Source organism: Apostichopus japonicus, chromosome 11, assembly GCF_037975245.1.
Source record: "Apostichopus japonicus isolate 1M-3 chromosome 11, ASM3797524v1, whole genome shotgun sequence".
NCBI lineage: Eukaryota > Metazoa > Echinodermata > Holothuroidea > Aspidochirotida > Stichopodidae > Apostichopus > Apostichopus japonicus.
Window position 1 is genome coordinate 18,303,293 of NC_092571.1, and position 14,265 is coordinate 18,317,557.

The 14,265-nt window shown below is 39.0% G+C and overlaps 3 protein-coding genes across 9 annotated transcripts in view; 2 read left to right on the forward strand and 1 right to left on the reverse strand.

The window, feature by feature from the left end:
* Nucleotides 1-3,260, forward strand: part of LOC139975895 (phosphoinositide 3-kinase regulatory subunit 4-like) — a 32,628-nt gene extending 29,368 nt beyond the window's left edge. For both annotated transcript variants that reach the window (XM_071984169.1, XM_071984168.1), the window contains one exon: nucleotides 799-3,260. In XM_071984169.1, coding sequence (XP_071840270.1) covers nucleotides 799-1,030 — 232 coding nt within the window. In that variant the 3' untranslated portion in view covers nucleotides 1,031-3,260. The remainder of the gene's footprint in view (nucleotides 1-798) is intronic.
* LOC139975896 (uncharacterized) lies at nucleotides 873-7,375 on the reverse strand. Of its 4 annotated transcripts, none has more exons than XM_071984170.1 (5): nucleotides 7,236-7,375; nucleotides 5,931-6,746; nucleotides 5,514-5,617; nucleotides 4,886-5,061; nucleotides 873-1,012 (listed from the first exon to the last, which is right to left on the reverse strand). In XM_071984170.1, exons 2-4 carry the CDS (start codon nucleotides 6,733-6,735, stop codon nucleotides 4,894-4,896), a joined length of 1,077 nt encoding a protein of 358 aa, XP_071840271.1. In that variant the 5' UTR covers nucleotides 6,736-6,746; nucleotides 7,236-7,375; the 3' UTR covers nucleotides 873-1,012; nucleotides 4,886-4,893. The 4 variants fall into 4 exon arrangements, with proteins under 4 accessions (XP_071840271.1, XP_071840272.1, XP_071840274.1 ...); XM_071984171.1 differs by having other exon boundaries at nucleotides 7,210-7,347; XM_071984173.1 differs by lacking the exon at nucleotides 7,236-7,375 and adding an exon at nucleotides 7,206-7,229.
* Nucleotides 7,376-9,077: 1,702 nt separating this feature from the next.
* The window catches only part of LOC139975993 (endothelin-converting enzyme homolog), a 69,260-nt gene continuing 64,072 nt past the window's right edge, over nucleotides 9,078-14,265 (forward strand). For 2 of the 3 annotated variants that reach the window (XM_071984323.1, XM_071984327.1), the window contains exon 1: nucleotides 9,078-9,444. The gene's annotated coding sequence lies outside the window, so the exon portion shown is untranslated. The remainder of the gene's footprint in view (nucleotides 9,445-14,265) is intronic. The other variant, XM_071984328.1, reaches the window with a different exon arrangement.

The following is a 14,265-nucleotide window of genomic DNA, read 5'->3' on the forward strand; positions in this document are numbered from 1 at the left end:
TAATAACAAATTTGCCTTTTATCTACTTGTTACAGTCTTCCTTCCTTCATAGTAGAAGAATTGGAAAGGAAAACATTATCAAAGTGAAGTCATAATAACAAGACCATGTGACAAAGAAACTGGGCTGAAACAAAGAAAACAAAAGAGCAATGTTCCATTAAATATTCACTTTAATTAATTTGTAAACTTTAATTCTCTATATACAGTATGTAACAAAATAAACCTAGTTGCAGTACAAATGATTTCAAACTGCTAGAAAATCCGTTTAACATTGTAGGTGTAAAAATTCTATGACAATTGTATGACAAACAGGTCCTCATGTCTTTCAGTTCTCCGTCTCCTTATAGTAAATCTCTTTACCTTTTAGCTTATTGACATTCTACTACCTTGTAAAAGCAAGTTTAAGTGGTCAGTGTTGACCATTTTGGATGGTGGCAGTGTTGACCATTTTGGATGGGGGCGGTGGAGAGGGAAGACTTGTTTGTGGTCAGTATTGTCCATTTTTGGGTAGGGGTGGTGAAGAGGAGGTGAAGAGGGGGGTCGACTGATTTCCACCAGATTACTACTAACTTGTAAAAGCAAGTTTAAGTGGTCAGTGCTGTCCATTTTGGATGGGGGCAGTGGAGAGGTGAGACTGATTTCCATCAGTATTTCTGTCCTTCACATTGTTGATGGCGTGCATAAGAATCTTTCATAATCGTATAGTTTGTCAGTTGGTAAGTTTTTATTTCTTATTGTCAAAGTAACCCTGCTTCTCAGAGAGAGAGATTTCATGACCTCTGTTCACTTTTTCGACAGCAAACGGATCATCGACGGCACAGAAGTCATCATAGAAACACCGAGCTCTACGAAGGTGCCCTCTGGTTCAGGAGGCAGTACCCCAGGAGGTGAAATGTCCCAGCGCTACATGGACCAGATTCCAGCTGGACATCAGGACATTGTGACAGATATCGCAATCTTCAAGTCTGTCGCTAACGCTGAAGCCGTTGTGACCTCATCGAGGGATGGAGTCCTGAAAATATGGAAGTGAGAGTGTGTTAAGCTTGTCGGTGTTTCAATTAAATGCATCCCTGACACTCTTTAGATTGTCCATTTGACGAAAATATTTCAAACTTCCTAAGGACCACGATCGTGAAGCGACGCTGCTGGTTACAAAGCATCCTTATTTTATTCTTCTTGACAAGATAAGTCTTCTTGCAATGTATCTTCATCTAAAACAGCAACTCTTAAACTATTGGTACACTTCTTTATGACAATATTAAGAGCAGGTAATTCGCAAAGCACTACAAATATCAAGCACCTTTTGCAATGACTTTTGAGGCTAGAGGTGCACAATAAACCAAAAATGCATTGTAGTTTCGATAAGGTAACATGAGCAGTTTTCTTTATGAATCTGATGTAATGTATAGTGAGGGTGTACACGTTAACAAGGGTTTCACGATTTGACCCATGATGACCCCAAATGACCTTTGACCTCCACCAAAAACAGTAGGCTTCTTTTACTCAATGTGATACTTCTACACACTAAATTAGAGGTCAGCCCATGCTTCTAGTATAGAGATATTATGATTACAAGGTTTTCACAATTGACCCCTGGTGACCCCAAATGACCTATACCCTCCACCAAAACAAGACGTTTTGTACTCAATGTGGTACTTCTACACATCAAATATGAAATTGGTCTGACCTTCCCTTCTTGAGATATCATGTTTACAAGGTTTTCACAATTTTACCCCTGGTGACCCCAAATGACCTCTACCAAAAACAATAGGCTTCTTGTACTCAATGTGGTATTTCTACACACCAAATATGAAATTGTTCTGACCTTCCCTTCTTGAGATATCGTGTTTACAAGCTGGGCGTCACAAACGCACTCACACACACACATACGCCATCATGAATGCAAAGGTTAGGATTATCATCGAAACCAAAAAGTAACAGAAGCACACGTCTGGATATACGAATCCTCACGTCGTGTAGAGAGATTAAGTTTTGCTATATTTCATCAGTCACGATCTGTAGCACTTTATATTTGACTTATTATAAGCTAACATCTGAAGGACACAGAGCATTCTACTTAACACTAAGTATTAATGGCAATTAATACAATATTGAGTTACATCTCAAGGTTATAATTGTACAGCCTTTGAGGCATGCATTATATGGGCAGTTCTTCTAGTCACCAGAGATCTACTGAAGATAAAATTGTCCTCTGTATGTTTTTGCATTTGCTTTAAAGAGTGTTTATTAACAGATGCCACCTCCCCCCCCCCCCCCCCTTTGGTTGTCCAAAAGCAAATTTGCAAAAATGTAGCAAAGTAACATGACCACTATGTATAATACACTTTAGGAGAGATGTGTAGGTTTGGTGAACAGACACTAGCTATGGGGTGATAACCGTGATATCAAATTATGATTATACTTGCAATCTGAATTAGATGTAATCAACTAGTCGTCTTCAGAACAAAAATCATGATCATCTCGGACGACCATTAAAAACTTTATTTTCATTTTGGTTGAAATGCTGTTGCATTTCTGCAGAGTTGAAATCTACAAAGAAAAGTGAAATATTGCCCCAGAATCTCCAGAAATGTGTGCTGACAATTGAATCTCTAGGGAATGCCTTGAAAAGGTATTTTGTGAAAATCTCGTCCTCTGTGTTTATAGTCGCTTTGAGGATTCACGTTACTTCAAGAATCTAGCCAGAAAGAAGCTAACACAGATTGAAAATACACTGAACCACGAATTATATAAAAATCATATTAAAATAGTGTAATAATATCAATATTGCCAATAAGTGGAAATATCAGAACAAATGCCATTTGAGGCAAGTTGTTATGGTAATTTAATATCTTGTTGATTCATCTTCAAAGTACTACTACCTCGATGATATGTGATAGACACCGTAGTTGATAATAACTTCTACATAATAACAGAAAGAACACATGGTCATAGCATATAGTTAGGAAGCTGATGCCAAGAAACAAAGGAATAAAGGTAATTCCTCCAGAATTTCCCCCGTTGGTCCTCGTTGTGTGTTTTAATGTGAGCTGTAGATGTTCATCGAAAAATTAATCCAATAAAAACTACAAATGTGGATTATAAGTTTTTGAAAGTTTTACGTACCATGAGCACTTTATAATTATCGACAAGATATTTCTTAAGATTTAGTGCGTCTCTTGTGCAATGTATAAAACGTTTTTCGGAAGGAGAGAGAGAGAGTTTTATAGGATAAATAAACTATTACCGGAAAAAGTCAAGTCTCTGTTCTTTTGTTTTCTATCAATTTCTTTATTAGTTCACAATCCCAAATCCAGATTGACCTTTTCCCAATTTGCTGGAGGGATAGAGTAGTTTGGTCTTAGCAGTATATATATTGTGTAGTGCTACTGAAATAACATGAGTTGTAACTTTTACACACGTTGTCCTCGATGGGAGTTGTCATGTGTTACCATCCTGAGCCCTGGTATCCAAACTCTTCTGCCTCAATTATAAAGGCATTGAAGACTCGCCCCAAACCGCATGCGGCCATCTGAAAAAGTTAATTTTCTGTTGCTTGCAAGTGACGTTTTGTTTGTGTCGCTACTGCTATTTACACTGTGTTGTGGGTTTTGACCGCAGCTGTATGTACTGACTGTACACTAGTGTCTAATTACCGACAATAGCAAGCGGTGTGTATTTTCTGGGATCGATGGTGGTGTCTAACACTTCTGTTACACCTCATTTGAAACTAGGTCAGATTACCGGCATTAGACATTTATTTTGGCGCGAGTCTTCACACCCTTTAACCTCGATCATCGACGGCACCCTCCAGATGTTGTTGCCCGGGGAAGGGGTCTACAGAGAGGAGACCATCCCCTAGTTTGAGAATTCTTTTTTCATATGATTAAGGTTGCTTAGTTGTAAAAATGGTTTTATATTTTTGTTAAAAAGTCCAAATCTCTGAGTCATTTGAAATGAAATAGAAAAGCCTTCATAAGTGTATTCATTCAAATGTATAGTTTTGGGTCAATTAGAGGGTCCAATCAGTCTCGTCCTGCCCCCCCCCCCCCTTCTGACACTATTCATGGAGAGGGTCCACCAAATACAGGATAAAGAATAATGGTTTGTCTTTTCATACAATATTTGAGGGTAAAGGCCCTTTTCCATAATTGCTTTGTGGCCCCCAAGCCTGGCTCTCAATGCTTCTGGTAAATGGGTCCAGTGTGTAACATTATATGTAGGATGTTCACTGTAGTGGAATTGACGAAACAAATGCCTTCCAACTTTGGTAAAGTCTTGTAGTCCTATACGTAGTGAAATTCACAACCAAACAATTCTACACAGACACAAAAAGAAAAGAGCAGATGGCTCTCTGACGCATTAAAAGTTGGTACTTTTTACAGTGAATATCGGCAACAGTTAAAGGGTGTGAAGACTCGCGCAAAAAGAAACATCTAATGCCGGTAATTTGACCTAGTTTCCAATGGGGTGTAACAGAAGTGTTAAACACCACCATCGATTCCAGAAAATACACACACAGCTTGCTACCGTGGGTAATTAGACACTAGTGCACAGTCAGTACATACAGCTACGGTCAATACCCACATCACAGTGTACAAACAATACAGCGATGGACATCTCAGGTCCAGCTTAACTAAAGATAACAAAGTATCACATTTCATTACTGTCTGCATTTTGTAGCGATACGAACAAAACGTCACTTGCAAGCAACGGAAAGTTAACTTTTTCAGATGGCCGCACGTGGTTTGGGGCGAGTCTTCAATGCCTTTAAGCATGACTGGATCAAAATATTCTGCACATATATAATAATGCTAAAGTGCTTGTAACCACGATGGAATGGAAACATTGAACCATTCAAATGAAACTTCCACTGAGTTCTTACCAGCAATGTCATTTTTCCCAGCCTGATATTCTCTGGTAAAGATGGAAGGTTTCATCCAATGGGATCTGTTGTAATCTTGGAGGAGGCAGGGTCAGAGAGCTGATATCTAAGTTTGCATATTCCACTATCATATCTGGAGTAAATGCATCTAAAACATCTGGACTAGGAAGTTGATCCTGTAGAAAAGGGTAGAAAAAAGAAACAAACAGACATGTTAATAGAAGCTTTCACATGGAAACAATATTCTCTCTCCCCAGAATCCCCCATTTGTTTCCAGTTAATTTTGAAAGCTGCCAAAATAACATCAAACACAGAATTACGTCCTTTAGTGCAGGGTCTGCAGGAGCTGAGTCACTATAAGCTGAGGATGGTTAAAGCTGTTAGCTGTTGTTTATATTTTCAATGAATTCAAGTCAATGATTGTACCTACTGTAGGAAAGGAACGGCAGATAAAAAGTCAAAATACTGTACTAATAAATGGACACAAGCAGGATGGCAGTCTTTCATGTCATAATGACCTCAGATGATAAGATGGTGAAATGAAACACACACACTCTTTAATATCCACTGATAGATAAGGGTTGAGATGGGGGTGGAGGAAGGGAGGGGGGCAGGATGGTTATGTTACCTTATCTTTCCTTTCTTCATCTGGTGAAACTGTCAGCCTCATCAGTCTCTCCTCCACTGCTTGATCCAATACATCCTCTTTTGGAATTTCCACGCTTATTAAACCTGTCAAATAGAAGATCATGACATTTACAAATGTTTGTGTACTTTTCTCAAATCTTGATTGATCCTGGTTTAATCAAAGCTGTCACTAGAATGTTACCACATTTAAAGAGTTATCAGAGAGAATGTAGAGGCCTTAAGTCCTTAAAGGAGGAGGGAGAAAGTAGAGAAATAATAATTTAAGAAGCGAACCGCAACTTTTAATACAGAAACGATTTGTGAGTCATATTTAGTGGACAAACTTTCCTTACCCTGCACCCTCCATGTCCCTTCCATTGCAGTAGATTGGAATAAGGTCAAAGATTTTGAAGCTTACCAGGATATTTCTTGACATGTTTCGGTATATTGACCCCATCTGCAGCTCTCTCGGACAGAGTTGATCTCACCTCTTTGGATTCTGCTAAACTTTTTGAAACTGCTCTCTTACTATCAAATGTATCCTTTTCCAGTTTGTGCAATTCAGCAGCTAACAGGGAAGTTGAGTTCAGTATCGGCTTGTCTAAACCTGGAGAATCAGCCAAACGGACATGTTTTTTAATACTGCTTCTTTTGTTTTTTGATTCACCGTCACCTTTCTTGTGTAAGATGGGTTTTAAATTTGTTGTTTCTTTACTCCCAAAGTTTTTCTGTTTATGTCCCATTAACTTCTCAGCATTTACAGAAACCTCCGCTGGTTCTGTAGACTTTCTCCACTTTTCCCGTTTGCACTTTGGGATACCTTGATTACCTGACTTAGTTTCTCCCTCTTTGGTACCCTGGGTACCTAGCTCTGCATTGTAAACTGTTCTAGTAATAGTCCCATGTTTTTCAACCCAGGCAGACACTTTATGAGTCTTAGTATCATCTTCTTTCTGAACTGTAGTGAAAGTTGTTTGCCTTCTGGTAATGCCTCTTTCTTCTTCCCGCCCATCTATAAATTTGTCACATTTCTTTGATTTTGGAACAGTGTCTCCTTGACAGTACTGTTCAAATCTACTACTTTTATCAGGTGTGAGCTTCAGTGCCGGATCCCCAATATCACTAGGGGTGAGATTTGTCCATTGGCTGACAGGAGTGGGCTGCAATTGTTTCGGTAGAGGCAAATATTCCTCATCGGAGATAAGACTGTTAAGATCATTCATCCTCAAAAGTCCTGGGAACAAAGAAAGAAAGAAGAATTCGGAAAAGTATTATGATTAGAAACCATGTGAGCATTGTTGAAAAACAGTTGGTAATAGCTTATATAATTTTATCAGTTTGTTTTTAAAAAGATGTTTGGAATTATGCGAAATGTTTGTACAAACTGACTAAACGGAATGTACTTTCGTAACATTCCTCAGTACTCCCAAGCTGTAGTTTGGGCTTATGCTTGGCCTTATCGATGTCCAATGGCAATACTTTGCAAGATCCTGGCTTTGTTGATCTCCTGTGTTGTTACTACTGTATGTTACACTTAGGAACTAAGTATAGATGTTTATTGCGGTTGGTCTGGTTCCGCGACTAATTTACAGACAAGTACGTTTATCCTTGGCCAGCAATCACGATTTGCCTATTTCAATGTATATCATAACTAACTATCTGAAGAAGAATAAAAGAAGGGTTTGTGTCATACATACAAAAAACCAAACAGTATGGAAGTTACCATTTCGCAATTGTTAGCTTTTAGAATATTTCAATCAACGCGCTCAACTTGAGTTCCAATAGGTAGCATGGAACAAACTTTTATCTTAATTGCGTCACAAGTATACCCAGCTAGTCTAGAGAAATGTATCGATGAACACTGGGTTGGGTGAATGTCGATTACCAACATTTAATTCAACGTATATTCTCAAAGCTCAAACTAGTACATTATCTGGCAAAGTTTATAACGAAAGATGCCTATAAATTCGCCATAAAGAAGTAGCAACAAAAGAAACTCGTAAGAATGACACAGAAAAATCACGTTTCTCCACATTCTACTGGTAAATCGGTCGCGTTGCAAAGAAGTTGATGAACATTAGAACACGAGGATTTGCCCCCCTCCCCTCCTCCTCCCTACCAAATATCAAAGTTTAAAATTGCTTCGCTGTATGCCGATATTTAACTCATAACATCAGTCAACGCGCGATGTGAAAACCTTAAGAACCTCTTGTATGCTCTGTAAAAGTTGCTAGAGCAAACGTCAACAAGTGATATTACGTTAATATTAGTGCAAAAGCTCCCTCTACTATGATACGCCTATTTCTGTCAACACTTCAGAGTTAGAGTGATCCAGTAGTTTATGCTAGGGCAGCGTTAACCTATGGGTGAGGGGTGGGGTGGGGGTGGGGGGGTCAAATAATCACTACACCTCTGGACCTAACCGATATTCCCGTGCATTAAGTAGCACAATTAATTACTGTCAGTTATAACAAAACACCTTTCAAATTTAACTGTGGGTGGGTGTGTTTGGTTTTCGTGTCACAGAACTTTTCAAAGTACCTCCTCCCCAAGCAGTCTGGCCCGCTTCGCTTTCTGGAGAGCAGTCTTTACATTATCGTCGTCATCATCGTCATCATCATCGTCATCATCGTCATCATTATCGTCATCATTATTATCATCATCATCATTATCATCATCATCATCATCATCATCATCATCATCATCATCATCATCATCATCATCATCATCATCATCATCATCATCATCATCATCATCATCATCATCATCATCATCATCATCATGACAGCATTCTCGTTATGTATATATGTAGACATTCCTTAAATTTACGCGACAAATCATAACATTACCATAGAAATCTTACCAATCATGACCTGTCTATGAGGATTTATTGACCAATCGTATAAGTCAGCCCACGTACAGGTTTTTTTTTTTATAATATTTACAAATAGAATTATTCTGCTCATATCCAGTTATTCCTTAAAAATTAGCCAATCATAACATTCGGTATATGATGATATGCAGACATTCTTAAATATTGACCAACCACTCCATTCCATGTCTAAGTGCATGTAGTTATGTTTCAAAAAATGACCCCACGTTGTGTGGTCTATTCATATGTGTTCCTCAGTTTAACCTTCGGGATAATCACTGGGGAGACGACAGGTGTGAAATCGTTTTATATTATTATTGTTTATATTTCTCCTACATCTTTTTGACGGTGACATTGAAACACTTAAAGAGTAACACCGATCTCTATATTAATTACGATTTACAGTGTCATCAAACTTTTACACCCCTTTTGCTAGTTAATCCTACCCTTTGAAAATATGTCGTTGAAGTTCTTCCCAGATATTTCAGTATATTCAACCAGATCTTATTTTCTTTCAAATAATCCCAACTGCAGTATTTCTTAGCATGTTATAACAAGCTTAACTTTGAAAGATATTTAAACCTGTGATGTGCTTTAAGTATGATGCCTTGTAATCCTTATATTCAGTGGCTTGTACGGTGTGTGTATGTATTTGTCTGACCTTAAACACCATGCACGCTGTGTAGAGTCGTTGCGTTAATAATACAATAGACCGTATTAAGAATACGCCAACGTTAATTACTCCTATACAAATAGACTGGGGCATTTGGAAACCGTGATAGGCCTAGATCTCAACCCGATCAGATGCACTTGACAGGTTTGTTCAGTAAAGTTGACTTTGATCAACTAACGATATATTTTTTTTAAAGAAAATCAGTTTACATAATAAAGGTGATTAAGGGACCACGTATAACAAAGTTCAGTTGGACATTTCGTGTCACGCATCCAACATCTCCGAGTGTATTTTGTTGAGGACGATTTGCGGTAGTATAGCCAGTGCTTTGACTTGGCTGTTGCGAACACATACGACCGATACCAGTCACATGTAAAGAAGGACGAGGTAAGTTTAAGGGTTCTTTCATTTTACGTAATATATAGACAAAAATAGGATTTTTACTTTTCATTTCGCGTACTTCTTAAAAGTGTGATTGAACAGCAATTAAGTATGAGCCTAAATAGAAGATACATTCTCACACGACCAGTGTGTACGTAGTTCAACGAGGTGTTGGCCAGGAGGTATAGTCCAGCCTGAGTCAGGTGGTAATGGGGGAAGGGACCAGAAAAATCATTGATATGGAATATATGGAATTATTTATTCAAATTTTATATTGTAATTATTTTTGATGTATGCCTTTCATCGGTACACAGTCTTGAGAGGTATTGAGGCCCGTGAGTCGGGTATAAAGTTATAACTGCATTTGGGGTACACTGCCATTTTTTGCATGTTGCAGGGGACCGTTATGGGGAGGTTAGTGGTCACGGAGGGTGCAAGGGCGGCGGAAGCACTTTTAATCTGGGGGGGGGGGGCACCGACATCAAAGGGCACTTTGCAGAAATTCGATTGGACTGATGCAGCCTTATATTTAGTACCCTTTATAACTCTTATTGTATTATTTTATTGCGTATACACATCACTCCATCAACGCCCCCCCCCCCCCCCAAGGAAAATATGCATACTAGCACTGCAATATCCAATGTGCAAATTGGGAAACAAGGAACAAGTTTTCTTTTGAGACAAAATGAGGTGAAATCATGCTAGTTGCTAATGTAGGAATCTTCGGAATTAGAGTTTATTTCTTGTTAATAGGCTTAACAAATTTTTTTTTCCATTCGAAATAGCTTTGAGTTTGACCCACAGAAATTCATTAAAAGTCAGGGGCTTAGCCTGGATTTGCAAAGTTGTATGCACGACTATCTGAGCGGAGCGCCACCATCGGTTGGCGCGGAGCGAACTATAAAATTTTTGGTTTTACAAACCCCTCAGATGGCCGGAAACGGCCCTTCCCGAGTGTTCATTCTGGTTCCCTGGCCTCTTGCTAACTTGAGGCACCTCAATTTTTATGTAGAAAAAAGGCACATTTTTAACCTGAGGAAAAGTGGGGGGCACGTGCACCCTGTGCCCCCCGGTTCCGCCGCCCTTGGTCCAGGTAAACAATTGACTAGTTAGAAAAAAATTGATCGTGCAAAAAGCGTGGTAGCCCAGATGAACTGCGCTTACGGTGTTACACGGAAATATTCGGGCATCATGATGCTAAATAAAGAAAATCATGGAATTGTCGGGCAAAAATTTGAAAAAAGATTCGGGCAAGCTACTGCATATTTATATATATATTTCCAGATGACAAGAAATTCGGGTAAAAGTCCTGAAAAATTCGGGCAGCCTAAAAAAAAAATATATATATATATATATTTTTTTTTTTTTTCTCCTCTTAGGCTGCCCGAATTTTCCAGGAAATTTGCCCGAATTTCTTGTCCTCTGGAAATTGGGGGGCAGTCTGCCCCCTGCCCCCCCCCCCGCTTCGTACGCCTATGGTTGGCGCGGAGCGTACAAGAAAAATTTTGGTTTTACAAACCCTCAGATGGCCGGAAACGGCCCTTCCCGAGTGTTCATTATAGTTCCCTGGCCTCTTGCTAACTTGAGACACCTCAATTTTTATGTAGAAAAGGGCACATTTTTAACCTGAGGAAAAGTGGGGGTGGGGCACGTGCCCCCTGTGTCCCCCCCCCCCGGTTCCGCCACCCTTGGGAGGGTGAGAGAACCCTCATAAGGTTGCGGTACTTTCAGACTAACAATCTCCAAGAAGACAAATTACATGCCACGCAGAAAGAGGAAATATACTCCGAAATTTCTTTGGAATATATTTTCTTCTTTCTAGCTTTTTTTCATTATAATATTTTAAGGATACTATTAGGGTAAGGTAAGCACATCGAACATTAAATCCAACAAGGTATATATCATACACAAAAATGTAGGCCTATAATATTTAATACTTTATTATTACTACAGTGTTATAGTGAACAATATATATATAACTTCGTTTGTATTTTTATTAAGTTTGAAATGTTGAGGATTATGAGTTGAATTCTTCAACTCTCATGTGACTTTTATAATTGATGAGTGTTTCTATAGACCTTTACTCAATCTATCTATCTATCTTCATAATTATACATACCATAGTAATAGATTTTGTTACCCCCCCCCCCCCTACCATACCTTCCTGCCTTCTTCCCTGCCTCTCTTTCTTTCTCGTCTCTTTCGTTACATCTTCAAGCGTTCCCTGGAGAACCCCTATAGAGCTTGTACCAAAACCTGGTCTCCCTCTTCCATCATTTTTTGACAAGTCCTCCTATAAACCAGAAGACAGTAACGTCACTTTAGTTTTATTTTTCATAAAAGAATTTAATTTCAAAACTTGTAGATGATGCATTGATACTGTAGGGAAACCTGAAGCTCATGGGGCCATGCCGTTCATTTGCCTTCCGTTCGAGTTTTCAATCTTAGGAAGACTAGTATTTTTCTTCTTCTTCTTTTGCTTCATTCGTTTCTATAAATGATTTTCTCTGCCTATATATATGTGTTTGATCCAGAGGTAATATGAAACTAGTACGAGTCTAAGTTTATACGATTTGAGAAAGGTTTTGCCAACATTGATTTTTATTCATTATGTTTATTGCGGAAGCAAATCCTATATCTTTGTAAGACAGAATTCTTAGTGAAACAGAACGGCGCAAATAAGTTAAGAAAACTCTTGTTCCGTTGATAGGGGTGGGGAGAGGGGAGGGGGGGATATACTACTTTAAAAGTCGTGTCTGGGTGCTTCACTTTTTGTAAATCTGTGATGTCGTAGTGCCACTAGGATTTGAAACCTTTTCACTTTTCTGTTTCATAAGTTTCAAGAGTAAGATGTTAACAGTTTGGCTTTAATTAGGTCATGTAAAGAGGATCAATATTTTAGATTGAGCATTTGCAAAACCGATCTGCGTTATACAGTAATCGATGGAACACAATGTTAACGAACTTATTTCACTGGGTGGGGGGGGGGGCTGATGAGGAAGATTTACTAGACTCTAAAGCGGTGTGCTTTTTACTTTCGATGACAAAGTTTATATGAATAAAAAAAATATTTTATTAGGACTGTAGTCATACTTTTTAAGAAAAGTCACTCTGGAAAGAACCTGAGCACGGGAAACCAAACGAACCGACTGATCCGTTCTCAACCCCAGTCCCCTTGCATCAAGACTCTGACTGTGTGATCATCGTCAGGTGTGTATCACGATTCCCGAGCTAAAAGGGGAACATAATACTACACATGATCTTAGTTCAAAATAACTATACTCATTAAGTGCGGTGCAAGCGTGATCCATGTAAACAGTAATTACGTGCTGGTTTGTGGTTAGACTTAGAAGAAAATATATATATACACATACGTGTAGCCTATGATAACACTCTGTACTAACATACAAACGGTAGCACTCTTGCCAGTTATCTATAGCCTATACATGTCTATATAAACAACAGTGATAAAGCACTTTTAAAGTGTCAAGGGTTTTACTATTGGTTCCATAATGCGATCTGATATTTAATACAATTAGTTTCAAAGAACGAGATTTTCTTTTAACAACCAGGGTTAACGCTGCGATAATCCTATTCAGCTTGACCAATTGTGTACCTTATTATAAATGAGGTAACTGTGGACCGATTGCTTCACCGAGTTAACGGGGTAATCTCCGAATAGCTGTATAGCCCTATATATTGCAAATTCAGATTGTTGGTCCTTTGTTTGGCCTTTTCATTCGCACGCCGGGATATGAGCTGATGCATGTGTGGACACGGAGAAGGTCGAAGTGGGTCAAAATATTTTGCATAGGCCTACATAAAATTAACTGTTTAGTTGTGAAAACAGCTCAAAGAGCTTTAGCGGAAGAAATGTAAAATTGTTCCACATGACATGGGTATGCTATATTTCAAATGATGCGCGGGACCGGATGGTGTGTTTGAGTGGGGGGGGGGGGGAGGGGGAGTTTCCGACGTCCACTAGATGCAAGAGACGCAATACATTGTTTTTATCGGAAGAAAATATTAGCCATAAAAAGATGGCATTAAAAAATCTGAAGTCGAAAAAAAAAATCTTGTTAAATTTCCAACCCAATTTCATCTAACAGTAGGACCAAGATGTTCTGATTACATCTCTTGACTTTCTGTAGATTTGTAAATGATTGTGTGAATGATTGAATGTGGCATCCCGGAACATATTATGAAGTACAATATGGGGTCCACGGTAGCCTGTACGTTATCACATTATCGAGAGTAGGCTTGGCCAAGTCGTTTGCAATACTCTTCTTCTCGCATGCAAACTGTACATTTCCCAGAGTCCGTTTCTGCAAGCACTAATGTGCTTGCCCACTGCATTTTACATGCCCAGGATCTGTCCGATAAAAAACTAGCTAGTATCAATCGAAAGCGTTGCAGGGGATGTTCTCTGGGCAGTATAGCAGATAGATACGCGAAAATAGCTTTGTGAAAAAGAAAGGTACACTACGCTGTTCGTACGATGGTCTTAGCAAGACTACATCGAGAGCCATATCTGTACCCGGTAACAATCATGTCTCCGCCCCACCCGCCCGCCCAACCACCCCCCACCTACAATTATCCGAAAGAGAGTGAAAGAAAAAGGTTTAAATTTGGCCCGCATTAGCGAATGGGGAAATGAAATTCCTCGCTATCTACTGAAATATAATACAGCGTCTTCTTATAAATATGTTAGAGACTCATCTGAAGCCTAATTGGCACTGAACTTTGAACTAGATATAACCTGTAATGTTCCTTTTACAGCTTTGCGGCAGCTTGTATTGTCACGCTACACGCAACGACAAACAACAC